This window comes from Limanda limanda, chromosome 1, assembly GCF_963576545.1.
Source record: "Limanda limanda chromosome 1, fLimLim1.1, whole genome shotgun sequence".
Classification (NCBI taxonomy): Eukaryota; Metazoa; Chordata; class Actinopteri; order Pleuronectiformes; family Pleuronectidae; genus Limanda; species Limanda limanda.
In genome coordinates, this window is record NC_083636.1 from 21,714,273 (window position 1) to 21,741,783 (window position 27,511).

General features: G+C 43.1%; 3 protein-coding genes across 4 annotated transcripts; 1 reads left to right on the forward strand and 2 right to left on the reverse strand.

The window, feature by feature from the left end:
* Positions 1–593: 593 nt before the first annotated feature.
* Positions 594–4,030, reverse strand: LOC133012256 (F-box only protein 15-like). Its single transcript, XM_061080237.1, has 10 exons — positions 3,858–4,030; positions 3,707–3,781; positions 3,184–3,288; positions 2,849–3,088; positions 2,473–2,670; positions 2,274–2,397; positions 1,858–1,940; positions 1,443–1,573; positions 1,194–1,318; positions 594–1,002 (listed from the first exon to the last, which is right to left on the reverse strand). The coding sequence occupies exons 1-10, from the start codon at positions 4,028–4,030 to the stop codon at positions 775–777; spliced, it is 1,482 nt and encodes a 493-aa protein (XP_060936220.1). The 3' UTR covers positions 594–774.
* Positions 4,031–5,817: 1,787 nt separating this feature from the next.
* dyrk2 (dual-specificity tyrosine-(Y)-phosphorylation regulated kinase 2) lies at positions 5,818–16,209 on the forward strand. The gene is made up of 7 exons (XM_061075793.1): positions 5,818–5,870; positions 9,839–9,942; positions 10,998–11,334; positions 11,554–11,717; positions 11,860–12,249; positions 12,346–12,436; positions 12,520–16,209. Exons 1-7 carry the CDS (start codon positions 5,831–5,833, stop codon positions 13,170–13,172), a joined length of 1,779 nt encoding a protein of 592 aa, XP_060931776.1. The 5' UTR covers positions 5,818–5,830; the 3' UTR covers positions 13,173–16,209.
* Positions 16,210–24,317: 8,108 nt separating this feature from the next.
* Positions 24,318–27,037, reverse strand: LOC133009642 (interferon gamma-like). 2 transcript variants are annotated; one of them, XM_061077184.1, is made up of 4 exons: positions 26,915–27,037; positions 26,140–26,211; positions 24,869–25,060; positions 24,318–24,449 (listed from the first exon to the last, which is right to left on the reverse strand). In XM_061077184.1, exons 1-4 carry the CDS (start codon positions 27,035–27,037, stop codon positions 24,318–24,320), a joined length of 519 nt encoding a protein of 172 aa, XP_060933167.1. The 2 variants fall into 2 exon arrangements, with proteins under 2 accessions (XP_060933167.1, XP_060933158.1); XM_061077175.1 differs by having other exon boundaries at positions 24,869–25,063.
* Between the last annotated feature and the right edge of the window lie 474 nt (positions 27,038–27,511).

Genomic DNA, 27,511 nt, shown 5'->3' on the forward strand with positions numbered 1-27,511 from the left:
CACTCTGAAGTCATTAAAAACCAGAGTTTATCTCCAAGATTCAGCAGGAAACTTTAGAATATGAAGAATTCTGAAGAAAACTTTAAATGAGTAATAAAATAATTATAAAAACACTGAGGACTTGTTGATTGTGAACATTTTAACTTTAACTATAGGGGGTCAGGGGAATGTGACTCCTCATTACCATCTAGTGGCGGATGGACAGAACTACAATACTCACCTTCCTTCAGGTTTTTCTCACAGACGTTCAATCTCATCATAAACACGTCATCTCCCAAAAGTGAAGCCACAGTCTTTAACTGTCTGACTTGATAAGACATCAGTGTGATAAGAACACCAGAGAAGTTTTCTTTTTAAAGTCGTGTTGAAAAACAACTTATTCTGCTCAGTATATAGACACAAATAAACTTAAAAACTAATTTAGTTTACAAACACATCAAATTACTCTTTAATATCAAGTTTCCTACGTCATGTTTTCAGGAAATGAGAATTCTGTTTTGTGCTTTTATTCAAAGTGAAACATAATAGAAAATGTATGAAAAACAAAATACAGATGATCAGAAAATTCTTATTTACAATGAAACCTGATTACATTTTTCTATAGAAAAAAGGTCCAAACTCTTCGAGTCATTTTTAAACAAAAGAAGCTGAAACATCTGGAGCTTTTAACATCTTCTCTTTTCTGACGACTTCGCTGATTCAGTGAAACAAACAAAAAGTAGAGAAACTCAAAGTTTCTGCACGAGAGAATCAACACAAACTGACTCTGAGAAATTAAATGTAGATGATGAGGCTGATGAGGAAAAACTGCTTCTGCTCCTTCACCCACACCAGCTTCATCTTCACCTTACCGCCGGGGCCGTCGTGGTGCATCTGGAAGTGCTCGCCGCAGTACATGGCGGACAGCGGCCTCTTCGCCATTCTGATGAAGATGGGCGTGCTGACACACCAGAGCGGCGTCACTAATCCGTTCAGCACCGTCAGCGTCATGATGCAGCAGTTCTACAAGACGCAGGAAAGAAACATCAGGAAGGAAACGACTGGAACCGGACTGAACGCAGCAGGGAGATGAAGTCACACTCGACTATGCTTTCACTTATAACTGCAGCGTCTTGATCATCAGTGACTTGGGCTCCACCCCTGACACACAAATGAGAACCAACAACGTGGGCCTGCTGATTGGACGGCCGTACCTCCACGGCGCCCTCCAGCTTCTCGCTCTTCCACGGCAGCTTGATGCTTCCAGACAGCAGTTTGTGCTGCGGCAGGACGGAGCTGTCGATGAGCGTCATCTCCAGAAGTTCATGCTCCAACAGAACTGCTCACGCACAGCAAATCCACAAGGCCACAATCAGAACCTTCACAATGTTCATGTCACCGGTTTGAATTCAGGACACAAGCATGAACAAACTCTCCATCCAGAGGAGAGTTGATCGGATTACCTGTGCGGCATTGGACTTGGCTGAAGTGCTCCGACAGGATCTCGGCTCCGGGGCTGTGCAGGACGAAGTGAACACTGTAGCCCTCTGGGTCCAACGCAGGGTCGGAGTTCTCCACAGGTTCAGTGTACAGGCTGCAGGAAGGGACACACAAGAGCCTGATGATTTCCACTGGTGTTTCCATTACTGTGTTCAATCAGAAATAAAACTGTTAAGATGTGGATAAAAACAACTTAACGACATTCAAATCCAGCGAGAACACAGGTATTAATGGTCGACTGTAGATAATGGTGTCAAGTACGATGTTCTTATATTATTGTTCTCAGCTTCTTCATCCCCTTCCTGCATGATGATCAATGATCTCTGCCACTTTGTAATTTCAATATTTAAACTGTCGGTTAAAGAGACATGAACCCACCGGGCCGGAGATCCCAGCAGACTCTTCTCCACCAGCTTGTGGAAGTGAAAACTGACCATGATGAAGGCTACAGAGTTCTTACCCTGTTATCACACACACACACACACACACAGACACAAAGAAAGATCACAATCTTTAACATTTTCACTAACTTCCCAGAGAATAATTCATGGTTCTGGATGAAAACAATCAAATATTTACAGGACTCGTATAGATGAAGCTGTTTTCAGACATTAACTTCAGTGAGAGTCTGAAAACAGCTTCATTGTGTTTGATTTGCCCTTTTTTGTTCTTCATTAAGCAGCTTGATTTAATCACTGTCACGTCAACAAACATGAATTCTAGTAACTGTCAGAATTTATCCAAAAACAGAAGAATCCTTCAAGCATCATTTGTTTTTTCCATCAAAGACTCACCCTCCACCTGCCGATGATGACGCACGGCGACACATGTATGAGCTTGATGAGTTTGTCTCCGCCGATGAAGCTATGAGACTCAGTCTTCATGTCCAGCTTTAAAATCTGAGACCTCCAGCTGGGCCTGAGGGAGGAGGAGAGGGAGGACGGGTGGAGGAGAGGAGGTGTGGAAGATGTAGAGGAAAATGTCTCCTACTACCTGACTCTGGGGATCATCTGCGTCTCCCTCCTGACGCCGTGGACCCGGATGCTGCTGATGTGATGGTAGCTGGGGAAGACGCCCTCGCTCCAGCGCACGACCAGCGAGGACTGGAGGAAGTGCACCTGGTTCTCCCGCAGCGTGACCTCCCCCCCCCAGCAGTCGCACAGCGTCAGCTCCCAGCTCACGTTCAGGGTCCTGAAGAAACACAGGAGGGAGAAGAATCACAGCGGAGCTTTAAACAAGAAGAACAAGTGGAAAGAAGCTTTAGAACCTTTCCATCCTTGGCCACTGAGTGTTGCTGGTGTGGAGGAATAAAACACCTTTCAGAGTAAATAGAGATGAAACCAGACGACATCCAGGTTTCTTGTCGTACCTGAGGACCAGCTCTGTCTGCCGGGGCAGCCCCGTGTGCGGCCTGATGTCCCTCAGCTCTCTCTTCCACTTATTCAGCCCTCGTCCAGCCAGTGTCCTGAAGTACATCTTCTTCCAGTGTCCCAGGGGCTGCTCCTCCACCTCCTCCACCCGACACGCCTTCATCCCTGCATCATGCGCCGACTTCGGCCTCCACGTCTGAGTCCCAAACTCTGAGGTGTAAATCCTCTTCCACAGGCCACTGCAGCGAGGGAAAGAGAACACGAGGTCACAGTCATCTGATCAGTTCCTTAGATCTTGAATGGGACACACAACGTGAGGGACTGGGACACTTACTCCTCGTTGGCGAGCCGGCGGAAGAGTTGGCAGACATGACTGATGCAGAACATGGAGGAGGCGTCCAGGAAGGAGAGAACCTTCAGCAGGATCTCCGTAGGCAGCCTGAGGAGGAAGTGACGAGCTGCATATAACTGACAACACTGTGGCTCAGCCAATCAACAGCTCCTCGGATCACTACTGTCACAAAGGAGCCAATTAAAACTGATATCACATTAAAAGTACCAGCTGTTTACATAAAATGGTATTTTTGTAACTGTATTAATAATTTTCTATGCCTTGAAAAGTAAAATGTCAATAAATTGTATCAATATTTATATGATTCTGTATAAATTCAATTCCTTTTGATTCTGTTTGAATCAATTAGCAGGTCTTTAGTGTGGTGGCTTTATAATGAATGAGAGGATGTTGGTTCACTCGTCATATTCCTTTGAGAACACATGATCATATTCATAAGAGCAGAGGGTTCCACACAGGAAGTCTCTGAAGGACTGAGCGCGTGGAGACCGGAAGCTGGACTCACGTGTCCAGGTACACCTCTCTGCACTGAGGCGGTTTCGTCTCGATCCAGTTTCTCTCTTCTCTTTCTCTTCCGAAGCTGCAACACAAATTAAAAGGGTTCCTGACTTGAGGAGGAATGAAGGAGTGTGATTAACATGTTGGCAGCTGGTGACCTCCAGGGGGCGCTGCTCCACGCGGCTCTCGGCGGGCTCCTGCCCGCAGCCCCTCTCTCCGGCCCGTGCTTCCCACGGCCGCGACCCGGCGGTGGTCCTGGTCCTCCTGGAGGACACTGTCTCTCCAGACCCGTCCACAGACTCCGGAAGAACTCCCCTCGACCCGCCGCCATCACGCAGGTGGTGGATTGACCCGCCAGACAGGACTTCCGGTCGGATGCATCTTTCACAATAAAAGCCCCAGGTGAACCGCTAGATGGCAGTGGCGTGTTTGTGTGTAACTCCCAGACTTATTATTAGTATTATGAATTCAATTATAGATAAATAAACATCGACTACACAGCTCCACTTCCTCCCGTTGTTCAAAAATAAAGGTAAAATAGCATCTATATCCGGAAGCCAACTGGATATGCATGTTGCCATCTTCCTTGCTTAAGACAAGGAAGTTTGTTATTTATTTAAATATCCCTCCTTCCTTTATCTACATTGTAATATCTTTATGTTAACGTACGTAACGTGCTGTCTGCGGAGTCGTTAAGGGGGGAATACAGCTCCTCTACTGGTGAGGGGCTTTTACTGTAAGGTAAAAAGAAACTTAACTAAACACATTAATGTGTGTGTGCTCTGATGGTATATTTATAAATATGTCCCAACCTGCTAACATGGAGGAGGCCAGGTTTATGACCAATACTACAGCCAGCCACCAGAGGGCGATCAAGATGTTCTGGTTTCCCTGTTGAGGAGCTGTCTGTCGTCCATCTTTCTTTACACACTGGGTTTTACATTATCAACAAACAGAGGCAGGAAGATGATCCATGTTTCTTGGTGACTTCAACAACTCCACAGACTCGGGTCGTGGGAGGAAGACGCGTCGTCCATCTTTGTTTCCATCTTTGTCTCAAACAGACCCGACTGACTGATGTGCAAACTCCCAGTTAACCTTATCCAGAGACTCCCTTTGGTTTTGGACCAGTGACCTCACTGTCTCACCTGAGAAAGAGATGTCGTAATGTACTTTCACCCGACACCGGCACGTCTGCTGTTGTGTGAGTCACGTAAGTGTGCTCCTCTCTGTAATTTAACTAAAAGGTGTGAAACCTGAGACCAGACATTGAGCAAACATCAGTGTCAGAGCCACGCGGCCTCGAGGAAGCGTCTGCGTGTCTCTGACGTAAACATGTTGTTGGTCTCCAGGCAGCTGGATGATGATGATGTCCTCACCTGGATGAGGATGAAGAGCGTGCTCAGCTCTGAGACACCTCCAGCGTCACTTGGAGTTTCCTGAAGCCTTAAGAAGCTCAGACCTTCCGACCTCCTCCAGACCAGAACAGATGTTCTCCATGATTTAAACTTCCTCTGATGTTTGTGGTGAGTTTCACTTTACAACTGATGACATGTTGTGGAGCATCACTGTTGTTGCTATGGTTACTGCGGAGTAATACCAACGTAAAACAGAGATTAAATAGTGTTATTAAATGATAAAGAGACACAAACATTCAAGATTCACTAATTAAATCTTTTCAATTTATTAAATGTTTTCATTTAGAATTTTATTTTCATTTGGAATAAAATCGAGTTCAAGGAGAAGGCACATATTATTATTAATGTATTATACTGTTTGTGATGCCCTGTGTTTAAATAGACGTATTCAGTACGTATTGTTATAATTGTATTATTATATTTGTTTATATATTTTGAGGTTTTGCAAATACAACAGAGTGGGAAGAGAAGGAACATGTTGTTATTGCTATTGTTATTTTTATACAATTTTATATTACATAATAATAATAATTGTTGTTATTATTAGTGAATGAGTGACCCGATGAGAGGATTATTATTATTCTAATTATTAATATTAGCAATATAGTGAGTGACAGGAAGGGAGAATTAGGAGGGGAGGAAGAGGAGGAGCTGCAGCTGGAGGAAGAGGAGGTGTCCTGCTCGGTGGTGTCCAGAGGAGAGGAGCGGCCGCCATGTTAACCAAGAATCCCGGAACCTCGGTCCTCCCGACGGGTGAGCACACACACTGCAGCCGGCCGCAGGGCGCCTGACCCCGGCCACCGCGGCGGACACTCTCCGCTGATCGGATCCTCTCCGGGGAACGTAGCGTCAGGGACCGGGACGGAGACAGCGAGGTGCCGTGATGGCTACCGGGGAGACAGGAAGAGGACTAGTGTTTCTCCTCATGAGATCCAGTGTAACCTCCCCGAGGGAGACGGGGAGGGGGGGGCACAGGCAAGAAAACAGAGGAAACGGTTAATAAGAGCTCAAGCGGCTGCGGACGTCTGCAGGTTTATTTATAGCGAAGCAGCAGATTGAGACAGCTCAGTGTGTCCTGACACTCCACGTCTCTTCAGAGACACTCCACTGCTCTGAGGATCCGAACATGTCCCCTCCCTGTGTGTTGTTGTCATGTGAAGTGAGTCTGTGTGTGTCCTCGGGCTCGGGGTGGGTTTTGGCCTCCAGCTCCACACTACACTGTACACTGTGTACATGTGTTATAACATGTTTATACGTCCTGTAGCTTAGTGTCCGTCCTATGTTACACGTGTTATTACATGTTTATACGTTATGTAGCTTAGTGTCCGCCCTATAAGCTGCTAACGTCGCTATTAACTCTGAATAGAGAGTTTGGTTAATGCAGCCACAAGGGGGCGATCGAGACGCCTATGATTAACGTTTGGCAGATGTCTGTCGTCCATCTTTATTTGCAGTTTAGGATTCTGAAAGGGACAATGCAGCACTAATACATTGTATGTTGGCATTCCTGAGGTTAGGTCATGAGAACTCTACTGCTAGGCAACAGCAATATGGAGGCAAATTGTTAGTAATTGTGTAATGGTGAGTTTAGGTTCCAGTTGCATTCCTCTGGGAACTAGAGGTGTTGACATCTGTGTTGTTGTTTTAAAGAAACAAGATCAGTGGTGTCGAGGTCAAGATTCTTTGTTTCTTTTGTTGTGACAATGGGAAACGCTTTGGCTTCACTTTTGTGGAGCAGTCGTGTTGTCCGTCTTTATTTACAGTCGATATTAATATTACTGTCGGTGTTTCGAAGCCACAGGGGCTAATAGTTTAGCAAGCTAGCAGATAATAAAGATGGCTAATATAGAAATATGATATGATGTTTAAGCTTCTGTTACCGTTGCCATTTCTGAGAACGTTAGCACATATGGTAGAAATCGTGAATTCTGAGGTATGAGATTGTGACGACAACTTGTATATATGTTTTTAATTTTACAATTTTGACTAAATACTTGGCGCATCTGCTTAGAGTTATCTTTTCCATTTATGTGAAAATTCAAAAAATAAGACCACTATGTCCATCAGAGGTCACTTACTTTATGACTGTGTAATTTTATCATTACAGAAACATTATTGGTTTAATAACCAGTTCATTAGTGGCTTGAATTAGCCGTGTGTGTTTTCTCCTGCAGGCTCTTTGGCACCAGCTCGAGCTGCTTCAGGCTGCGTTTCCACTTTGGTTCCATTATGTGTCCTAGTTTCAGTCAATACTGTAAAACATCTAACAACCACTTTCATTATTGATGAATCTGCTGATCGTCCTCGTCCAGATTAATCAATCACTACTTAGGGACGTTTTTCACAACAGTCCAAACTCCGCTAAGAAAATAACTGGAATATATCCAAATATTTGCAGATTAAGTCTCTGTTGATTAACTATGTGACTTATTCAGCTCCAGCATGTTTACATTCTTTCTCTACATTAATAGCATCACCACAGATAACATTTAAGAACAAATGTTTGGATTTCTAACTACTTCCTAATTACTTTTCTTCACATTTTTAGCTACATTCTTAAATTATCATTAGTATTAGATGTTACTGCAGCTTGGGATCCATTACGTGCCAGTGATTGAAATGCACCGTCAGCAGATTGATATCAAAAAGGAGGCGTTCTGTCTTTTTACTTCCTCCTCATTCAGGTCACTTTCTGAATGTCTTGCTGCGACGCGCACACGCTCACATTGCTGCATTTTCCCACTTGTCCTGTCGAGCCGCATGCCGCGGCTGCTCGCCGGCGCCCTGGCATTTCCAGCTCGGTGTCGATTTCACATTCAGAACGGCGTTAGCGTGCATCTGTCAGGCTCGCAGCGAGGAATACTGGACATGCTCTCCGGCGTACTGTCGATGCCTGTTACATTATCAGAGTCTCCTGTAGAGGTCGGGGCCCCGTGGTGCCAGTGAAGGGCCTCGGGGCCACTGGGAAAAATTCAGAGTAAGAGCCTGACGTTTCTGGCATTTTAACATTAAAGCAGTTGGTCAATAATCAAATGTTTCTTTAAGGTTGTGTCAAGTTTGTGAACTTTGTGCCTGAAGATTGTTGCAGGAGTTTGTCCTTGATAGCGCGTTGCTAGCTTGACGGTGCGTGTTCCAGGCCCTGTCGTTTGCATGTTCTTTGCCGTGTCGTCGTCTTACAGCACGCTGGCATCTGAGTCGTCCTTATTAGCAGGATTACAGCGAGTGTTCAGATTAAAGGCAGAAAGCAGCAGCACGAACCATCTGTCTGCTTCGAGCTGCGCGGCTGTGACACCCCGACGGCGGCCCCTGAGGGTCACATCACGTCCTGAGGGAGGTTAAACATTATTTTCATTATCGATTAGTCAGCCGGGGAATTTTTCAAATTATTGATTAGCTGATGATTGATGGCGTTGGAGGCAGAAGTCACGCAGAGAGAGAGGTAGGCAGTGTATTTGGGATTATCAGGCTATATTAAAACCTTCATCCTCCTTAGACTGAATCAACCTGCGGGACCCAAACAGACTCCCGACTCCTGAAGGGACCCGACCTGGGTCACTCCGAGACTGTGTTCATTTGAACCACGATCCTGGACACAATGTCGGGTTTTAAACTGCTGACGTCTCAGGCAGCTTTTGATTTCACGTGATTTAGGCTTCATTCACACTTCTACGATTTATTTTAAAATCACATCACTGTTGGGCCGAGCTCAAGAGAAAACTAATCAAACTGTTTAAGTGTGGATGAAGCCTTAGAGCTGCAATGCTCAATCAACTGCTGTTTTTATTATTGGTCAATTGTTTAATTCATGAGTTTGGTCAGTCGTGTTTCATCTTGACAAACCCAAACACAGATATGAGAACTAATTTCCACTTATTTTTACTGACACTCTTATCTTTTTGAAGAAACCATTAAAGAGAACGACAATTAGAACAAAAAGATGACAGGTTATGAGAGTTGATGATGACTGGATTACAGAACCGGTCCATGTGCACAGCTGTAACAGAAAAGGAACTGATGTGTGTGTGAGAGGGGCGTGGTGCCTTTGTTTCCAGGCTCAGGCAGTTTAATGTTGGTTTTGTTACAGTTTGTCATAATTACTTTTAGGATCAAGTCTTATTAGAATGTTTTCTGCTATTGAGTTAAAGGGCGGTTGTTTGTTTGTCTGCTCCTCTTTTGCCTCATTGTGTGTTTACAGGAAAAGCCCAGGAGATGTTTCTGTCTCAGATTTCAGTCTTGAGTAAATATGTGTTAGTATCTGATATTTAAAGGTACAATTTTTGTTTGCCTGATAAAGCTGTTTCAGATATTAACTCCAGAAAATGTTGTCTGGACATTTTGTGTAGAGCAGCAAGAGGCAGGACATGATGTATACATTCTATAAAGTCTTCGTCTTCTACGTGTACGGCTCCTCTTCTTCATCCTGAGATATTTGTGTTCTTCCAGTTTCACGTCTGTCACGTGTTAGAAACCTCATCAACACGTCCACTCGCTCTCTGGGAAGCTTCCACACATTGTCCTGCTGTTTGCTCACATGGACTCACAAGGACATGTTTCACACATTTTACCAGGAGGCTGCAGGAGAAGATCCAGAACATGTCCAGAGACACTGACTCAGACATTTGTTCTCACAGTCAGAACCTGCAGAACATGTGAGGAACATGTTTCGACTTTTAATCAATGTCTAAAATTTATCAAATCTTTTTTTCTTTGTCTCTTCTCAGGCAAAGTGGGCGAGCCGGTCTACTCTCCTGGTCACAGCGGCTCTCAGACAACGTCGCCCGCCGCCCTGCCGCCGCTTCGTAACAACAACCATCTTCCCCTGACGGTACACACAGCTGCAGTTATCGTGTTAGCATGCTGTTAGCATGTGGAGCAGTCAGCTGTAGCCACACGGCTAATAATAGCCCTCTGCTCTGGAACGCTTTAAACAGCTGATTGGTTTATAGGCTGGTGTGAAGGGGACATGGACACACACACACTAACACACTGGACTAATGGTATAAAGGGACTCACACAGCATTTATCAATGATATCATTACTATTAAAATTAGCAGTAGCATGTTACAGCAGAAGCCTTTATGACATAATTTTAGTTCACATACATACAGTGTGTGTGTTTATGTGTGTGAATGTATATGTGTGTGTGCGTTGTCAGGTATGGGTGAAGTCAACAGAACCAAACACTTTGTTCTCATATGTCACTGTAACTACAACACACTCACGCTCACACTCACACAAACACACACATACACACACACATGCATGTCTGTGTTTTTGTTGCTTTTCCATGTTGTTGTAGTTCCTTATTACAGGTGGCGATGTGACCACAATAATGTGTAATAGTGTGTGTGTGTGTGTGTGTCTGTGCGCGTGCGTGCTTGAAAACTGAACTGAAACCAAATGCACCACTGTTATCTGAATGGACCCAGGTGTGCTGGTCACCACAGCAACAAGGAATGACTCACTGAGCGCGAGACACAAAGGGAGAGAGAGAGAGACAGAGAGAGGGAGAGAGACAGAGAGAGGGGGGGAGAGGGAGGGAGGTAGAGAGAAAGAGAGGGGGACGGAGAGAGACAGAGAGAGGGAGAGAGAGAGAAAGGTCTATTTATGAGAACTAGATTATCAAACTAATCAAGTCAACTTAAAGGAACATATGATACGTGTGTGGTTGTTGAGAACAGAGACAGTTTCTCAAAGCTTCCTATGTTGCGTTCAAGAACATCCACACATCCGACTTTTGACAATATTTTTAGACGAGCTATACATTTACTTTCAGTTTAAGATCAGATGTAATAGAATCAGAAGTTGCCACTCTACCTTTCATGTTGTGCAGTTATTTTTAGGCCTCGGCTGATCTGATGTTTCTCCGTGTTTCCCCAGGGAGGCTCTAAAGCCGCCATGTCGGACGCCGTGCAGCTATCGTCACAGTCCCAGGTCCACATTACCCAGCTGTACGAGGACAATAAGCGTCCGGTCCTGACCTCCCAGCCCAACGGCCTGGCTCCACTCAGCTCCACCCGGCCCGGCCTGCCGCTGCCTGACCGGCAGACGTCGTCCTCAGACCCCAGTCACCACTGCCGCCAGGGCAGTGCCACCTCCAACAAGTCGACAGACAGCAAGCCAAAGCCCCACCCCCTGTCCCCGGAGCAGGCCATGAAGCAGTTCATGTCTAAGATGTCCTCGTTCGAACACCACGAGGTCTTCAGCTTCCCTGAGGGTGAGTATCCTTCCTAACATACTTATCTTGGTTGGTTAATGCTAACAACAGAAAACCAATAACAGCGGAAATATAATTATTTCAATCAATATTCATTGAATTGAATATCATCACTAAGATACTAATAAGGTCAAACCAAAGATTGTTCCTGATTGACACCAATAAGAATAGTTAACAATTGATCATTAATTGTAACTGTTATACTCCTTTTCTCTCCAGTGTATTTTGTTGGTCCGAATGCTAAGAAGAGGTCAGGGGTCATGGGCGGAGCCAACAACAGCGGCTTCGACGATGATCAGGGATCCTACATCCACATCCCACATGACCACATCACCTATCGCTACGAAGTCCTTAAGGTCATCGGCAAGGGCAGCTTTGGACAGGTAGGATTTCTGCTCGATCTTCAGCTATTACAGCTACTGTCTAAAACTAGCTATTTGTTGAAGAACCCTTTCTACTTTGCTTTAGAGAAGGTATAATCGTTGTAGGATAAATGAAAGCATCATGTTTCTGCTCCCCCTGAAGGTGGTGAAGGCGTTCGACCACAAGTCGCAGACCCACGTGGCTCTGAAGATGGTCCGCAACGAGAAGCGCTTCCACCGGCAGGCGGCAGAGGAGATCCGCATCCTGGAGCACCTGAGGAAGCAGGACAAGGACTCGAGCATGAACGTCATCCACATGCTGGAAAACTTCACCTTCCGAAACCACATTTGCATGACCTTCGAGCTGCTCAGCATGAACCTCTACGAGCTCATCAAGAAGAACAAGTTCCAGGGCTTCAGCCTCCCGCTGGTCAGGAAGTTCGCCCACTCCATCCTGCAGTGTCTGGACTCACTGCACAAGAACCGCATCATCCACTGCGACCTCAAACCTGAGAACATTTTACTCAAGCAACAGGGACGCAGCGGCATCAAGGTGCGAAACAAAACACTTTTGTGTTGCTGGGTTAGCTATTGAAGGCATGATATTTAATCAATAAAACATGATCACTTTCTATCTCTGTATCTCTAGGTCATCGATTTTGGTTCCAGCTGTTATGAACATCAGAGAGTTTACACCTACATACAGTCCAGGTTTTACCGAGCTCCAGAGGTCATTCTAGGTAAGAAGAGAGAAAACCAAAGGATATAGAAATTATTAATCGGCAGATATTTTTAAATCTTGATGGTCTGCCCTCTCCTTCAGGCTCCAGGTATGGGATGCCTATCGACATGTGGTCCCTGGGCTGCATTCTGGCTGAGCTGCTGACTGGGTACCCGCTGTTACCGGGTGAGGATGAAGCTGACCAGCTTGCCTGCATCATCGAACTCCTGGGTATGCCCAGCCAGAAGCTCCTTGACGCCTCTAAACGAGCCAAGAACTTTGTCTCGTCCAAAGGCTACCCGCGGTACTGCACCGTCACCACGCTGCCCGATGGATCCACTGTGCTGAACGGGGGACGATCACGGCGGGGGAAGCTACGCAGCCCGCCGGGCAACAAAGACTGGAGCGTAGCGCTGAAAGGCTGCGACGACCCGCTGTTCCTGGACTTCCTCAAACAGTGTCTGGAGTGGGACCCGGCGCTCAGGATGACGCCCAGCCATGCCCTGCGCCACCCCTGGCTGAGGAGGCGACTTCCCAAGCCACCAGCAGGAACTACCACCACGGGGGACAAGACCTCATCATCTAAACGGGCCACCGCCACCTCCGACAGCGCCATCACCTCCCTCTCCAAGCTCGCCACCACCTCCTCAACCACCACATCCTCCTCCTCCAAAACCAGGACTAACTTGGCAGCAATCACAGATGCCAATGGAAACATTCAGCCTAGGACGGTCCTGCCCAAACTGGTCAGCTGAGAGTGATTGCACCCCACTCGCTGTGGTGGAAAGTCAGAGCTGTGCTCCCCGAGCAGCTGTGAGCAACCTGCTGGACCTGAATGAAACTGGTTTGTCCAGTTTTAAGAGCATTTGTTTTTTTTAAACTGGTTTTCACAGCGTTGTTGGGGTGCGCTCAGGACAAATGCAGCCATGGAGGCTTTGCACTGGGTTGTTAAAATGTGCAGAATGGCTTTGCTGGGACGTAAACTAAGCTGAAGGAAACTTGATCGATGAACTGGGGCGCATTGTCAGTCTTGACAATTAGTTGTTTTACGTTGTGAGCAGCAAGAAGTGTTTGAAATGATCGTGAGGCTGCAACGACAATCAAAACACACCATATCGCTCTGTAGCTGCGAACACACAAACACACTCAGACAAACATGGTGCTGTCGGGGGGGAACAAGGCTATTTTGTTTTTAGTACATATTCTATTAAGCTCAGTTTACAGTTAATGAACGGATTAGACACCAAAAACAACTGTTATTGATTTTAGTCTTACAAGGTTATATCTGTTAGACAATAACAGCCTCATAGAAAATATTCTATGTAGTTAACTGACAAAATAATGCAGATATTTCCATATATCACTAAAGCGACAGCAGTGATTAGCTCGCTAGTCTTTATTTAATATCTCAAGAAATTATAACATTTTGGGAAACACGAGTAAAAAAAAGAAAAAAATATCGAAGTAAAAAAAATATTCTAACGAAACCGACGGAACCATCATCTACCTGTTAGCTAGCTAACTTTCCTAGCTAGCTGTTTTACAGTGTTGCTAGCTTCGTGCCTCTCAGCTGGCTAACTGCTAACTGGCACTGGTCAGTTGGTAGACAGCTACTTGTTTGTGTTTAGCTGTCAGATTGCTACCTATTTACACCTAACTGGCTAGCAGTCAGCCTAGCTTTAGCTGGCTCACTATTAGCCTTTTTTGGCAGACAGGTGGCTAGCCTTAGCCTCCTTTAGCCATAGCCTGTTAGCTCTCCACTGCCCAGCCTTACGAAGCACAGATCGAATGACTTAACATTTTTAACGACTCAGATTTATATGATTTTTAAGTGTTTTTAAGTTTTGTGAGGGTTAGCAGAGAGAGTGAAGAGGTGAAGAGCGAGAAAAAGAGAAGAAGAATAAGGTGTGTGATTATTAATGACACAAAATGGCTGCTAGAGGAGGAGACAGAAGAAAGTGGACTGAAGGTGTTTTTTATGGACAAGTTTTAACAAAGGGCTCTGATACGTGTTAGAAACCAAAGTCTTGTTTATCGTCGTGAACCGTTTATTCAATATCGTTTATATTTCATTAGCCACTATTGAAAGACCAGATAAAAAAGCTGCATAGAAAAATTCCAACTCATGAATTTGAATAGTATTTTAAGGACTCCACAGTCACAGACGTCCTGAATTATTCCAGATATGAGGGCAATGCTACTCAAAGGAAAAGAGACCTTCAGCCACACGGGAATCACATGAGGCCAAATTCTCTCCCTTAATGTCACAGCACAGAGCGGGATGTGTTCCCACGACGGTTAAGTTTTTTAGGGTCGAGAGAGCGGAGAGGATCGAATGTTTCTTCCTTCTGGCTGTTTGGAAAACAGAGCAGCTCTAAGGATTTCACAGCTTTAAAACATCCATTAAAACGAGACCCTGTGTGATCGGAGAGGCCATTTGTCTGAAATCTTATATATGTTTTGCAAAGCGTGTTCTTGTATCTTGAGCTTGGCCGCAGCGAGACCCTCACTACGGTCCTGTGCAGAGAAACATGAGTCTCGCGTCATATTTTAGAAGTAAAGACTGTAACCGTTAGTCTGAAGCTGTCCGCTGTGTATATAGAGATTTATCTGGTTCAATGCAACAGGGAACCAAGACTTTTATTTCTACTCTGATCAAGTGCTTCAATAAGAGTGAAGATTAAGACAAAAACATTTAAACCAAGGAATTCTTAGTAAAATAACGTTTTTCAAACTTATTAACATATGATTGTGCTGCATTATGTAAAGCTCCAGTTTTAATTCAGGGTTTTAATTCAGAGTAATAAACAAAAATGTCTGAGAGTATTAAATGACTTTCAACAGTATTTAGTAAAAATAACAAATTAAAAGGGTCCAGTCACACCAGCAAAGTTTCTCTGCGATGCTCAGAAGCAGTCCTGTTTTCTATGTCCAAACTACTATGTTTTAGTTTTAAAACGTAACACTGTTGCTATGGTTACACCTGCCGTCCACAGTACTTTGGAATTTTCCAGCCTCTAAATCAGAGACTTTTATAAACACTGCTGGTCTTGTTTTATTTTGAAAACTCCAGTGTTGTTTCAGTCTGGGAAATATTTAAAAACACACATTCTCTTCCTGATTGGTTCCTATCAGTCACATGACTCGACTATCAGCGGTGAATCCAAAGCGTTGCTCACACTTCCTGTCAGTAACAGTTCCACCTCGTCATCCCTACTCTTAATTTTCACCATCGCTGCTCTTCGTTCGTTGTATTTTCTGTAACGAAGCGACCAACCGCAGAGAAGACAATCTACTTCCTGTTTACACCACGTGACCAGTGTACGTGTATGGTCGTGTGACGTGCATTTTCTTGTGTGTTAGTGTAGAGTATTACGAGAGTAGGTGGATTTAAAACGCTTGTGTGGGTGGAGGTCATTTTTGTTTTAGACGTATTAGTATGTATGTAGAATACGCAGTCAAAATACTTGATTCCAGAGTGAATATTCATAATAACCGTGATAATAAGACTGAAAACTCCCAAAAGTTCCACTGAACACAAACTGGATAACTCTCTGTAAACTCTCAACTTAAGCAACATTCACTGCTACAAACAACCAATCACGTGACTGGACCCAGATTCTTGTATGAAGTGTTTGAAGTTACAGAACAGAAATACAGCACAAGATAATAACAGAATCTGAAATCATGAACTACATGATCCAAAACATCAAAATGACCAGTTCCCATAATGTGTAGATGCTGATCAAACTGGTAATTTATTGATCAGTAGTTAATGGATCAATCAGTGAGATCCGGGTGGAGGGAGGGGGGGGGGGGGAACGATGCTTCTTATTTATTTACTCCACTTTAATTGATATTTATTACTCTAATCTACATATTTACTATGATGTGCAGTTCATGCCGTATACTTGAATGTGTGTGTGCGTCAGATGTATGTAGCAGTGTGTGTGTGTGTGTGTGTGATGTCAATGTTAGGACAGGTTTTCTAAAAAGCTTGTTCCCTCACACAAACACACACTTATCGAAATAAAAACACAAATGTATCTTAACGCACTCTGAGAAGTGGATCACGCCAGGACGAGGATGATGAAGAGGAGGAGGAGGAAGACGGCTGGTCATGTGACGACGTCAGCCTGACAAATGTGTTGTAATGTAGCACACGAGAAGAGGACGATGACAATGATGTGACGAACATAAGGAAGTTCTGACATAAAACACAGACTACCTGCTCCGCCCACCTCAGGGGAAACTCTGGCCCCAGTGGACGGAGGAGGAGGACGCGTGGGCCGGTCCTCTTCGATGTTTGTTTTCTAAAGATTTGATTGATTGGTTTGTTGAGTATGTTTTTTATGTTTTTTAAGTGAGAAGGAGCGCTGAGAGTCGTAACTTTGTGCCTTCAGTATCTCATCGCCATGCTGCGCCCGCCTGGCACACACACACACACAAAGTGGCGATGTCATAGCAACAATCACTAGTTCTGGTGCAACGTACCATTTTATCCTTATGGCTCAGGTTACCACAGACATTTCCACCAAGATAAATAACAGTGATTTCATATCAGGACTGAGGAGGATCGTTCACTTCATGGACTAAAGGTTGATTCAAACACTCTGATGAAGAATCCTTGTTAACATCTCTGAATAATTACTCCTGCATCTCTTAACTTTATTATTTGATTAGATGTTTTTTAGTGAACGTTAGAATTTTTCACAGAGCAATAGCTTTGTTAAAATGTCAGTTTTTCTTCTAACCGTCTAAAGTTGTTTTTATTTAGAATCTTGAATTTGCTCATTTCAAAATTCCTGACTTTTATAATAGTACGACACCTAAAATTTTGTGAGAATGAATTCTGTCAACTCATTTGAAACAAAGTCACAATGTACATTTTATGAACTGATACATCTCTATGTGTATTTTTATTTTTCCCGAGTAGAAATACACCTTTCACCAGAAATGGGCTGAGGTTTTTGTGGGCGGAGCAAGTTCATAGGCCAACGCACTGACCACAAACTGTAGCTTTAAAATGCACTGACATCTACGTGTGTGTGTTTGTGTTGGGGTGAGTTGTGTAACATGGCTGCACAATGTACAGACACATATCAGCCAACTGTCGCCTCAGTAAAGACGGGCGACGCCTGCTGACGACAGGGCTAAGCTAACACTAGCCGATCGACCGCTAGCGTCCAGCCGCTAGCTGCTGCACTGATGTTTATTTTCTCTACAGTGAAGCTAACACTAGCCTACAGCTAACTGGCTGCTAGTAGCACATAGCACGTTTTTCGACTGCTAGCTACAGTCACGTTGAGCTATTCACAGTTGTGCTCATGCAGACTGTTAGCGTTAGCATTGATGTGGTTTTTAAGGGTTCTTTTTTCATGTTGGTACCTCAGATTACTCAGTTATCATTATTAATATCATTATTAGTGTTGTCATTGTTGTGACTAACACCCAGGGCATTTGGTTGAATTTACCAAAGTGCATTCCTTTACAAAGCTAGCTGCAGACAGACAGACAAACAAGTAGATAGAAAGTCCAACAGAAATTACGTGAATACGGAGGCCATCAGAGGCGAAGCAGCTTCCGCCTTTCTGAAGGAGGAACTCGCCACTGGACGTTACGTTTTTGTTTTTTACAAAAAAGATGAACTGACTGCGGTCGTTTGGTTTAACTGACGACCTCTTGGTAGCATGTGTGAAATTCGTTAGCCATTTAGCTTCTATTGGGAGATCTCTAAAGCCAGAGGTTAGCCACTGTTAGCGTGAAGCTACACTAAATTTCTGTGATGTTTGACAGCTGCGTTTTATTGTGGATTTTATCTGTAAATAGTGTTGAAATATGTTTGAAAAATACATTTTTGGGGTTGAATGCGCTGCTGTGCCAACCTGGCCAGTTTTACAATGTACTGTATCTACTGTACAGAACACAGACGTCGACACTTTTCTAGTGAGCCTTTGTTAAATTTTATTGTGGTGAAAAATTATTATTAATAAAACAGTTTCATTGTTCATTTTAATGTGTTGTTCTTTCAGTGAGTCACAAAGTAAGTTGGTCAACAATTAAATTAACATGTTTCGATTTTAGCGTAATATCTTTATATATGTTTTTCTCTCTGAATGTTATTTTTTGGTAAAAACAATGTGTTTAGCTATCTAAACGATAATACGTTAGCTTGGAGGCTCTTTTAGTTCCAGTCTAACAGAACTAGTTGAAGCTGACAAACATTTTTTAAACTTCGTCTGTTGAGCTTATAAAACAGACCTCAAATTTTATCAAGATCAGGAAAATAAAAAACATGAAGTATCTCAAATTCCATCAAATATCTTCACACGGACGTTCCGAGGATGCTGCTGTTACCATGACAACGTGGGGTACCAAAGAATGCAGCGTTGTCCGGGAGAAGAATGTAACAGGAAGGAAACTGCCCCCCCCACACACACACACTTTGTCATCCATGCACATTTTCTTTTTCACACTCTTCCTCTCCCATCATTGACAAGATAATTGGTTCACCGTGGAAACGATGAGCAGCCACATGATTGGAGCAGCTGTGTTCCAATTAAGGCGGCAGGGAGATTAACAGGAAGTAGAGGGTTACTAATTATAGAAGCTGGCATGATGCTAACGGATCACAGCAGCTCTGCAGTATGCTCACCTGTGGTGCGACCTATTGACTCCGATGAAGTCATTTTCAAATAAAAGCTACATCCACCTCGCTCTCTTCCTGATTGGTTCTTATCAGTCACATGACCCGACTACCAACGGTGAATGCAAAGCGTAACTAACACTTCCTTTTTGCCATATTTATTGTAACCAAGCAACCAAATGCAGGTTGATCTACTTCCTGTTTACACCCTGGTTACCTTTTAAAAATCCCCATTTTGAGACCATTTTAAGATCGTATTAGCGTGGATTTAAAGCGTGACTAGTAGTCTCAGTTTTTTCAAAAATGTAAGATGTAAACGAAGCCTGTGATGAGAGACGAGTGTTAATGTGAGTTTGTTTAATAATCATCGCCCACACGTCAATCAAAACCTGAAACCTCCCTCACTTTCTGCTGAGTCGCTGCTGAATCAGTGGACGTCTCTGCAGACTCAACAGTGACGTGTGACGGAGGTTCATGTGTGTGTGTGTGTGTGTGTGGGTCATGATCTCCTGCTGAGCTCGGACTTACCTTCTGTTTTAAATAGACACACACACACAAACACACACACACTGGTAACCTGATGCGAATTGCTGCAAGGGATTATGGGTCCAAATTAATATCCACTTACTGTACAACTTCACTCACAACACAGGCTCGACACTCAGTCAACAACATGACGTTTATTGATACTCTAAATTATTGTCATTCCCACACAACAGTTAAAACTGTTTATTAACTGTTAACAGCAAAGCTCTGGAGAAGACGCTGTGCTTCCAACCTGATACTTTAACAATCCAACCAATTAAATGGAGATTAATTAGAAAATATACTTTTGTTACATTCTGTTCTTTTAGTTGAAGAAAGCAGGAAAACTACGTTTACATTTCCTCTTCAATGTGAATTCTCAAATAAATGTTTTTATTTTGTAAAGCACTTACTTGCATATACTTCCCAGCATGCATTGCACTAGTTTGTTTTATATTCTGACGTGAAGCAAGTTGCATGGCGTTGTCAGTTCTAAACCCATTCTACAAGGTTGTAATCCGTTCAAACACTCATCGAAACCTGTCACCACATTAATCTATTGTAATCTTATCAATAATCAACCAATAACCCAATTGGTTCTAAACCTACAGTAACTGAAACGTTCTGACCCATATGACCTGGTCTGAAGGGCTATGATCACATTCTGACTCAGTGTGAATATTCAGCAGCTGCAGCCGTCAGGCCTTCAGCTTTTTAAAGTGAAGAAGTGAAGGAACATTCAATTAAATCTGGTTCATGTGATTTTAACTCATTCACAGAGTTTCTACTTGGTGTCTTTCAGTCTCGATCGTTTCACCTTCTGTTTGAAAACCTAAATATAAAACGAGTCATGGAAACTGTCTCTCTACCTGCCTCTCTCTCTCTCTCTCTCTCTCTCGCTCTCTCTCTCATTCTCTCTCCATCTCTCTCTCTCTCTCTCTCTCTCTCTGTATAATTGAATATAGACTCGACCAGCAGCAGCAGCCGCTTGCTGATCTGCACCGAGGGTCTCTGAGTTCAGGACACATACAAAACTCTGTGTGATTGTGTGCGTATGTGTGTGTTTGTGCGTGTGTGTGTGTGTGTGTGTGTCTGTGTGTGTGTGTGTGTGTGTATTCACATGGTGTCAGATTTGTCAGGCCAGAGGTCAGTTTATTTCCAGCGTCTCTCTTCATCATACAGTAGTCTGTCTCTCTCTCTCTCACACACACACACTCACAGGGAAACTTTTATTCTGATCCTCCTCTCTCAGTTCACGTTAACTCCGACATGATGATTAACTATTAGATGCAGGATCTTTTTCCTGCATGTGGTTATAAGTTTCTCCTGCACGTTGACATGAAATGAAATTCCACATTTATGAATCTGAGTTTTGCGTCAGGGCACAAGTGGAGCCGGGGATCAAACCATCAACCCTTCACTCTGGATTTTGAGTTTCTCTTATTTAGTTGTTTTAATTCTGAATCTTCTCACTGCACTGAAGTCACAACACAGTGGTATACTCTGCAGCCTCCTAGTGGTCACACTGCATCTCTACACTCTTTAACACCTGGTGAATTGTATTAAACATTTCTATTATAAAGACAAATATCATAGTCAAACTCTAATCTACAACATGTTAACAGGAATATTAGTGTTGAAGTCATTGTGGACAACATGTGAAGATTATATACTAAATAACAAATAATTGATTCAGTTGCAAAGTTTGGCCACTAGATGTGAGCAGAGACATTCACTCACACACACACACACACACACACACGCACAGACACATACACACAAACACACACACACAAACACACAGTTAAATTTACTGTTTTTCTTTTTGACCCCATGGCCTTTACTCTAGCACCACCCTCAGGACAAAACATAAAATTACATTTTTTTCTTAAAATAAGTGAGCATGTGCGAACAATGAAATCCTAAATAATCTGTTTGATTGGGACTTTTTTTTTTTTTTTTTTTTTTAATTTTAATTTATTTATTCCTCCATTTAAAACCTGTGGACTCGGTCACAGTCACCAAACAGGAGATGAATCCTTCACTCTGCAGCTCTGAAGGTAAAATATTACAGTTACAGTCTGTTCCTACAGCACCACCAAATGGTAGATTGTGGAACTGCAGCTTCACACACTTAATTTCCTGAGCTGAATACGTGACAGTGGACGAATTCTGAGCTGCAGAGAGAACTGTATTTATTAAAATAGTAGAACTATGTAAGAACAATTAGACGTATTGTTTAAGTTTACCCTCTCAACAAAAGTAACAAAATTAAATGAAAAATGTTGAAATATTTTTGATTAACTTTTTGATTAACCATTTTTTCTCTTTTTTTGAATTATAGAAAAACACATTTTATTTTAAAAAAACATTATTTTTTAATATTAATAAAAGTTATGGTTCTAATAGTATATCATATTAATAATGAGCATGGAGCCGCTGAACTGTTTCCATGACGACTTTAAATCCAAATACGAGATTAGGTGTGAAAGGTCGTAATACATTGTGTGTGTGTGTGTGTGTGTGTGTTTGAACCCACTCACAGCTTCCTTTGCAACAGGAAACAACATGTCGCTTCATAGAAATGCCACAGTGAGTTTCTGTATGATATGTTAATGAGCTTTGTGTGTGTGCTCCTTATGAACACTCATTACTCACTGAAACTGATGAACACTCATAAAACACACATTCTAACCACAACACTTTATTTCTGAGTCGTCTCTGAAGTCTCAGTTTTACAGTTTGTTCGGCACCATTTTTAAACCAGAAATGACCATATTTGGAGGAGTGGGGGGGGGGGGGGGGGGGGGGGCTGGAGCCTGAGAGTTCGAGGACTCTGCACGCTCACCTCCACTAGCAGTCAATCACACTGTTGTATCCACCCCCCACCCCCCGATACACACAGTGCTTTAGGGTATTTGACTGTTATTGATTTCGACAGGCTTTTTTTCTCTAAAATCTGATATCATGCTCTCACAGGAAAAGACAATCATAACTCGTGACCCAGACTGAAATATTCACAGATATTGTGTAAATAATGTGTGAAAATCAAGTTTCTGTTTCCCCATTTATCTGGTTTCAGTGGTGAGATAACGATCGGAGTCGTTTCCTTATCAACACATGAAACAAACTCTCGCTGCAGTGAAGCTGTTTGATTTATTCTCATTTCTTTGTTGTGGTTTTCTGAACCATTTTAATAACAACCTTATTGTGAAAAAAAAGCACTTTTTTGACAAACATCACGTCCACAGACTGTGAATAACAAGATGGACAACCTGACGGCTCCCGATAGTTAAGACAAAGCGTCTTGATTACCCCCTGGTGGCTGGCTGTAGTATAGGTCATAACCCTGCCTCCTCCGTGTTAGCAGCTGGACCAAACAAAACAAATCAAAGTAGAAGTAAAATAACAAATGATGATTTCATATTTAAAATGAGGCCCAGTGATGTAGGAGGTGGACGAGCTCAGACGTAAAGGAAACATCGGCAGGAGAGGAAACAAGGACAAAGACCCAGATGTTGGAAAACGTCCTGATCTCACAAAGTTAGAAAAGTTCTTCCCCCACTCGTGATGCTGAGGAACTCAAACCTCTACACAACTAAAGACTATCAACACAAACTATCGCTTTGAAAAAATGATTTAAAAGGTTTTTAACATATCTAAGTCTATTGCAATAGTTGTGAGGTCCCTTTAAGACTGTTTAAGTTCATTGACCACACACACACACCCACACACAAACACACACACACACAGGGGAAACACAGCTCGGGTTCTTAGAAGTCGCAGCCTCTAACACACTCTCATACAGGCCTCAGTGCATTGTGGGTAAGGGCTGTGAGTTACTGTAAAAGACGGCTACCTACTGTTTACCAGAAGTGATGTCACAGGAAGTGATGTCGCTGCTGTGTATTCTGCAGAAATACCCAGAGCAGCCGGCCGAGCAGCAGCTGAGCGTCAGAGCCACTGAAGCTCAGAGTCATTATCATCTCTCAGGAATCAAATAATATGTTTTGGGATCATTTAACTGAAATAGTTTACTGACGACATTTGTAACATATATCACATTTGAATGAAAACATGTATTAAACCATTTGTCCTTAATTTAATCACCCATTCAACTATTTCCAGTTTTCATTTCTATTGGAATGTGCTAGTTTGGACGTAAACCTGTTTGTCTGGATGTAGATCAACACCGACGTGATCTCAGACGTTAAAGTTAAACAACAAAGTGCTAAAAGTCACGAAAACCAGGACAGTAAAACTGGGGAGATGAGGTTCACTCTGTTTTATTCACATTTTTCATGCTTGTGCCAATCAATAAATATACAATAAATTAATCAACCGTCAGTCAATAGATTCAGTTTTAAATATAGATTTTAAATATGAAAATAAATATAGAAAACTACAACATGTCAGTAGAATACAAAAGATAATCAGGGAATCAAGTGTTCCCAGGTGAAACTGAGTCAAAGTCTCTGGACCCATTCACCTGTTTCACTGCTTTCAAGTATAAAAACCCCAAACTACCTTAAATAATACATAAAACTCCAATATTTCCAAAAGGCTTAGACTGCTGGTTCACTGTGATACGATCCTTTAAATATTATCTTAATAAAACAGAACAGAAACACATTATATTTCAACATCTTAAACATTTATCATTAACTTTCCAACAGTTTCATTTTTTCTTTTCCCTTTTGTTTTGGTCAATGTTGAGTTTCACGGCGTCTCAGGCTGACGGACGAGTTCTGAGTTTCCTCGCTTGTCTCCGCCGCCGCCTCCTCTGCATCAGTGAGCTTGCCTCCTCGTACAGCCACGGCAGCTCGCCAAGGGCTTTGCTCTGGATGATGCGGTCGTCCATCTGGTGGAGAAACACACGGGTGTAAGTATAGATCCCACAACAGCATCACACAACCACAAGTATCACTTTCAGTTAAACTTCCATTATCTACACGACATTATCCAGAGGTTTCTCTTTCCAGCCGACTGGTGAAACCTCTGTAGAGAGTCACCGCGAGTGGGCGTGTTCATGATGTTTCTAACACACAAATGCTAATAGATAAATAAACTAACAAAAATAAATCAAATATCTCAGGATTACAAATCGGAGCCAGAGACGTGGACGACGCCGACGAAGACTTGCAGAGAATTTTTGTTGATAAGAGCGAAAAATCTCCTGCTGCGTTGTTCATGTGTGAAAGAAAAACTCAGGAGAAAGTCCCGAGTGGATTCTGTGGATCTGCTCCTGAGCTCATGTGTGGAAGCAGCTCGTGTATTTACCTGGACGTTCCCGAGGTCGTGCAGCCCCTGCAGCAGTTTGCTCTGCTCCTGGTAGCTACTCCTCTTCAGCATCTGGATCTTCTTCAGGATGTAACTCAGGTCCGCCCTGGCAGCGTCATCACAGGCCTCCAGCATTTGGCCGAGCAGCTTTTCATACGTCTCCAAAACGCCGCCCATGAACGTCCTCTTTGTCTGCTGGGAAACGACGAGAGGAGCAGATGAGAAACAACGTTTCTGGAGAAGGATTTTTTTTAAATTGGTGATGAAAAACAAACTGAGACTAAGCTTCAGATCCTGAAAGATTTCCACATCAAATAAGATTCCAAGTCTGTGAAATAAAATGAAAACAAACCCTGAACAGAAATGTGGAGCGTAAAATTAAAGTTGACATTTGTTGTTAATAAATAAAAAACAAACGTATTGTGTGTTAAACCAGCCGCTGAGCGTTTGACATAGTTTCACACAGTGGAAAAAAAAACATTGTGGTTTCCCCACAGAGGAGATAAAATAAGCAGAGTGGGCCTGGAGGAAAATGTGGCTCGGTAAATGTCATATTTTAAACCTTCACTTGAGGTTTGAAGATTAATTGGATGCAAGAACACAACAGAGGTCAGAGGTCGACCCAGTCAAACTGAATAAAAGAGCCTGAAATGCTCCGGAGGCGTCGCTCAACAGCAACAATCTGAATTTTCTTCAACACAATAAATATTTTTTCTTAAATAAATTAAATGAAAGATCATCATTCTTCAATTGAATGTTTCATCAGCGCCTGAAATAAGGTTTGAGCTCAGATGAGTCACAGGAAGTTTCAGGACTGGAACAAATTCAAGAGCGTTCGACTGAAAAATCTAAATGGGAAAAACCCTGAGTGGGAGTGTGTGTGTCTGCGTGGGGGATGGGGGGGGCATGTCTATCTATAGTTATTAGGCCAATTTTGGTTCCATGCCATCATTGTGAGGACATTTTGACTGGTCCTAAGAAATTGGCTTTTTGAAGGTTAAGACTTGGTTAAAGGGGTTAGAATCAGGTTGAGGTTAGGACAAAGGAATGCATCATGTCCACGAGTATCCTCACAACACTCGAGACATGATGCCGGACTCATGCCACGTCTGGGCCATAACAATGTCACAAGCCACTGAGGAGGTTTTACTCCCGGATTCCTGATCTGATCAATTAGTAAATATATCTGTCAGAGTGTGTGTGAAGAGCTACACACACACACACACACACACACACACACACACACACACACACACACACTGACTGTTTACCTCCGTTGTGCCGTTCAGTGGATCCATGGGGAACACAGGCGTCCCGTTGAATCTCTCTTTGTTTGGAATCTTCTAAAGAAGGGAAAGAAAAGATGTGTGAATTATTTTTCGGATCACAGGTGAAATGAATCCACTTTATTTTTATTGTCTAAATCTTAAAGCACAAAGAGACATCAGAGGTTTCAGAGAGATGGACTGAAAGTTCTTTGAACTAATGAGTCACAGTATTTCATTCAGAAAATTGAAGCGTGTGAATGTTTGCACTGAATGTTGATGCAATCAAGAACAGTCAGACCTCTGAGACCTAAGAGTCACCTGTTGCTACTGAGCTCTGTTATCAAATAAAAAGAATACTTCTTTCTTAGTTTCCTGCCAACTTAAAAAAAACATTCCAACTTTAATTTATTTCATTGACAAGCTGCATGTCTTTGCATTAAAAAACTGCTGGGAGCTTGTCAGTCAGAAGGTCCTTGAATGCATAAGGCAGAGTAGCCCTGCTGAAATTACATTAAGTTATTTGAAAAGGTTTTAAAGGAATTTATCTAAAATATGGATTATGAGTTTAATTTATACAAACCCCAACAGACTTGACCTTTAAATGTAAAACAAGTGCAAAGTACAAGTGTGCGCATGTGTTTGTGGTGAGAAAGCAGCAAGAGGAGGAAACTAAAAGAACCACAGAGTTAAAACAGTCAGCTGTACTCTGATCCCTCAGTAATCTGAGTAATCCCAGTTCTCTGCTATTCTGAATACTCTCAGTAATCTGAGTACTCACATAGCGCTCCAGGAGGTCCTGGATGGTTTTGTTCATCCTTGCAGGGATGTGTGATCCGCTGACCTGACACACACAAAGACACAGGGACAGGCAGACCATTGCCCTTGCCGTGGAGACCATCATATCGCCGCTTGCAGTCGTCGGTGCAATTCCAAAGTCTGGCCGGGCCTGGTGCGAGTGCCGGCGGTCGGATTGATGCCAAAGACGGAGACGGGCCGAGACTTTTCTGACTGATGCTGTGATGTTGTGAAGTTGCCTCAAAGTGCATAAGTCGTCCTGAATGCTTGAGTGTAGCTTATTTATAACTCAGAGCGAGGGCGAGGCAGAGACACAGACACACAGGGGAGGGAGAGAGCGAGACAACGTGCGATGCAGAGATGATCAAGGTGTGAAAAATGTGGTTGTGCAGTTTCCTTTAAATTACAAAACTTCATAGAAGAGGCTGAGGGGTCTCCCACTCGCGCTTGTCATACACTGAGCACCAGCTTGCTGAACTTCAACTCACCTGCAGCTTTTATCAGAATCTAAGACCAGTAGGTCAACGTGGGGATGCAGGTGATGGTCCTGATGCAGGCCTGTACCTGAACGCAGCACGCC

Excerpts from the sequence above, each read along its gene's own strand:
- LOC133012256 (XM_061080237.1), bottom strand. The coding sequence starts at position 4,030 with ATGGCGGCGGGTCGAGGGGAGTTCTTCCGGAGTCTGTGGACGGGTCTG. Across the intron at positions 3,089-3,183 it reads CGCCGGCTCGCCAACGAGGA|TGGCCTGTGGAAGAGGATTT; the intron begins GTAAGTGTCCCA and ends CCCTCGCTGCAG. Across the intron at positions 1,003-1,193 it reads AGCTGGAGGGCGCCGTGGAG|AACTGCTGCATCATGACGCT; the intron begins GTACGGCCGTCC and ends TGCGTCTTGTAG.
- dyrk2 (XM_061075793.1), top strand. The coding sequence starts at position 5,831 with ATGTTAACCAAGAATCCCGGAACCTCGGTCCTCCCGACGG. Across the intron at positions 9,943-10,997 it reads ACAACCATCTTCCCCTGACG|GGAGGCTCTAAAGCCGCCAT; the intron begins GTACACACAGCT and ends GTGTTTCCCCAG. Across the intron at positions 11,718-11,859 it reads GCAAGGGCAGCTTTGGACAG|GTGGTGAAGGCGTTCGACCA; the intron begins GTAGGATTTCTG and ends CTCCCCCTGAAG.
- LOC133009642 (XM_061077175.1), bottom strand. The coding sequence starts at position 27,037 with ATGATGGTCTCCACGGCAAGGGCAATGGTCTGCCTGTCCCTGTGTCTT. Across the intron at positions 26,212-26,914 it reads AGGACCTCCTGGAGCGCTAT|AAGATTCCAAACAAAGAGAG; the intron begins GTGAGTACTCAG and ends TCCCTTCTTTAG. Across the intron at positions 24,450-24,868 it reads ACGACCTCGGGAACGTCCAG|ATGGACGACCGCATCATCCA; the intron begins GTAAATACACGA and ends TTTCTCCACCAG.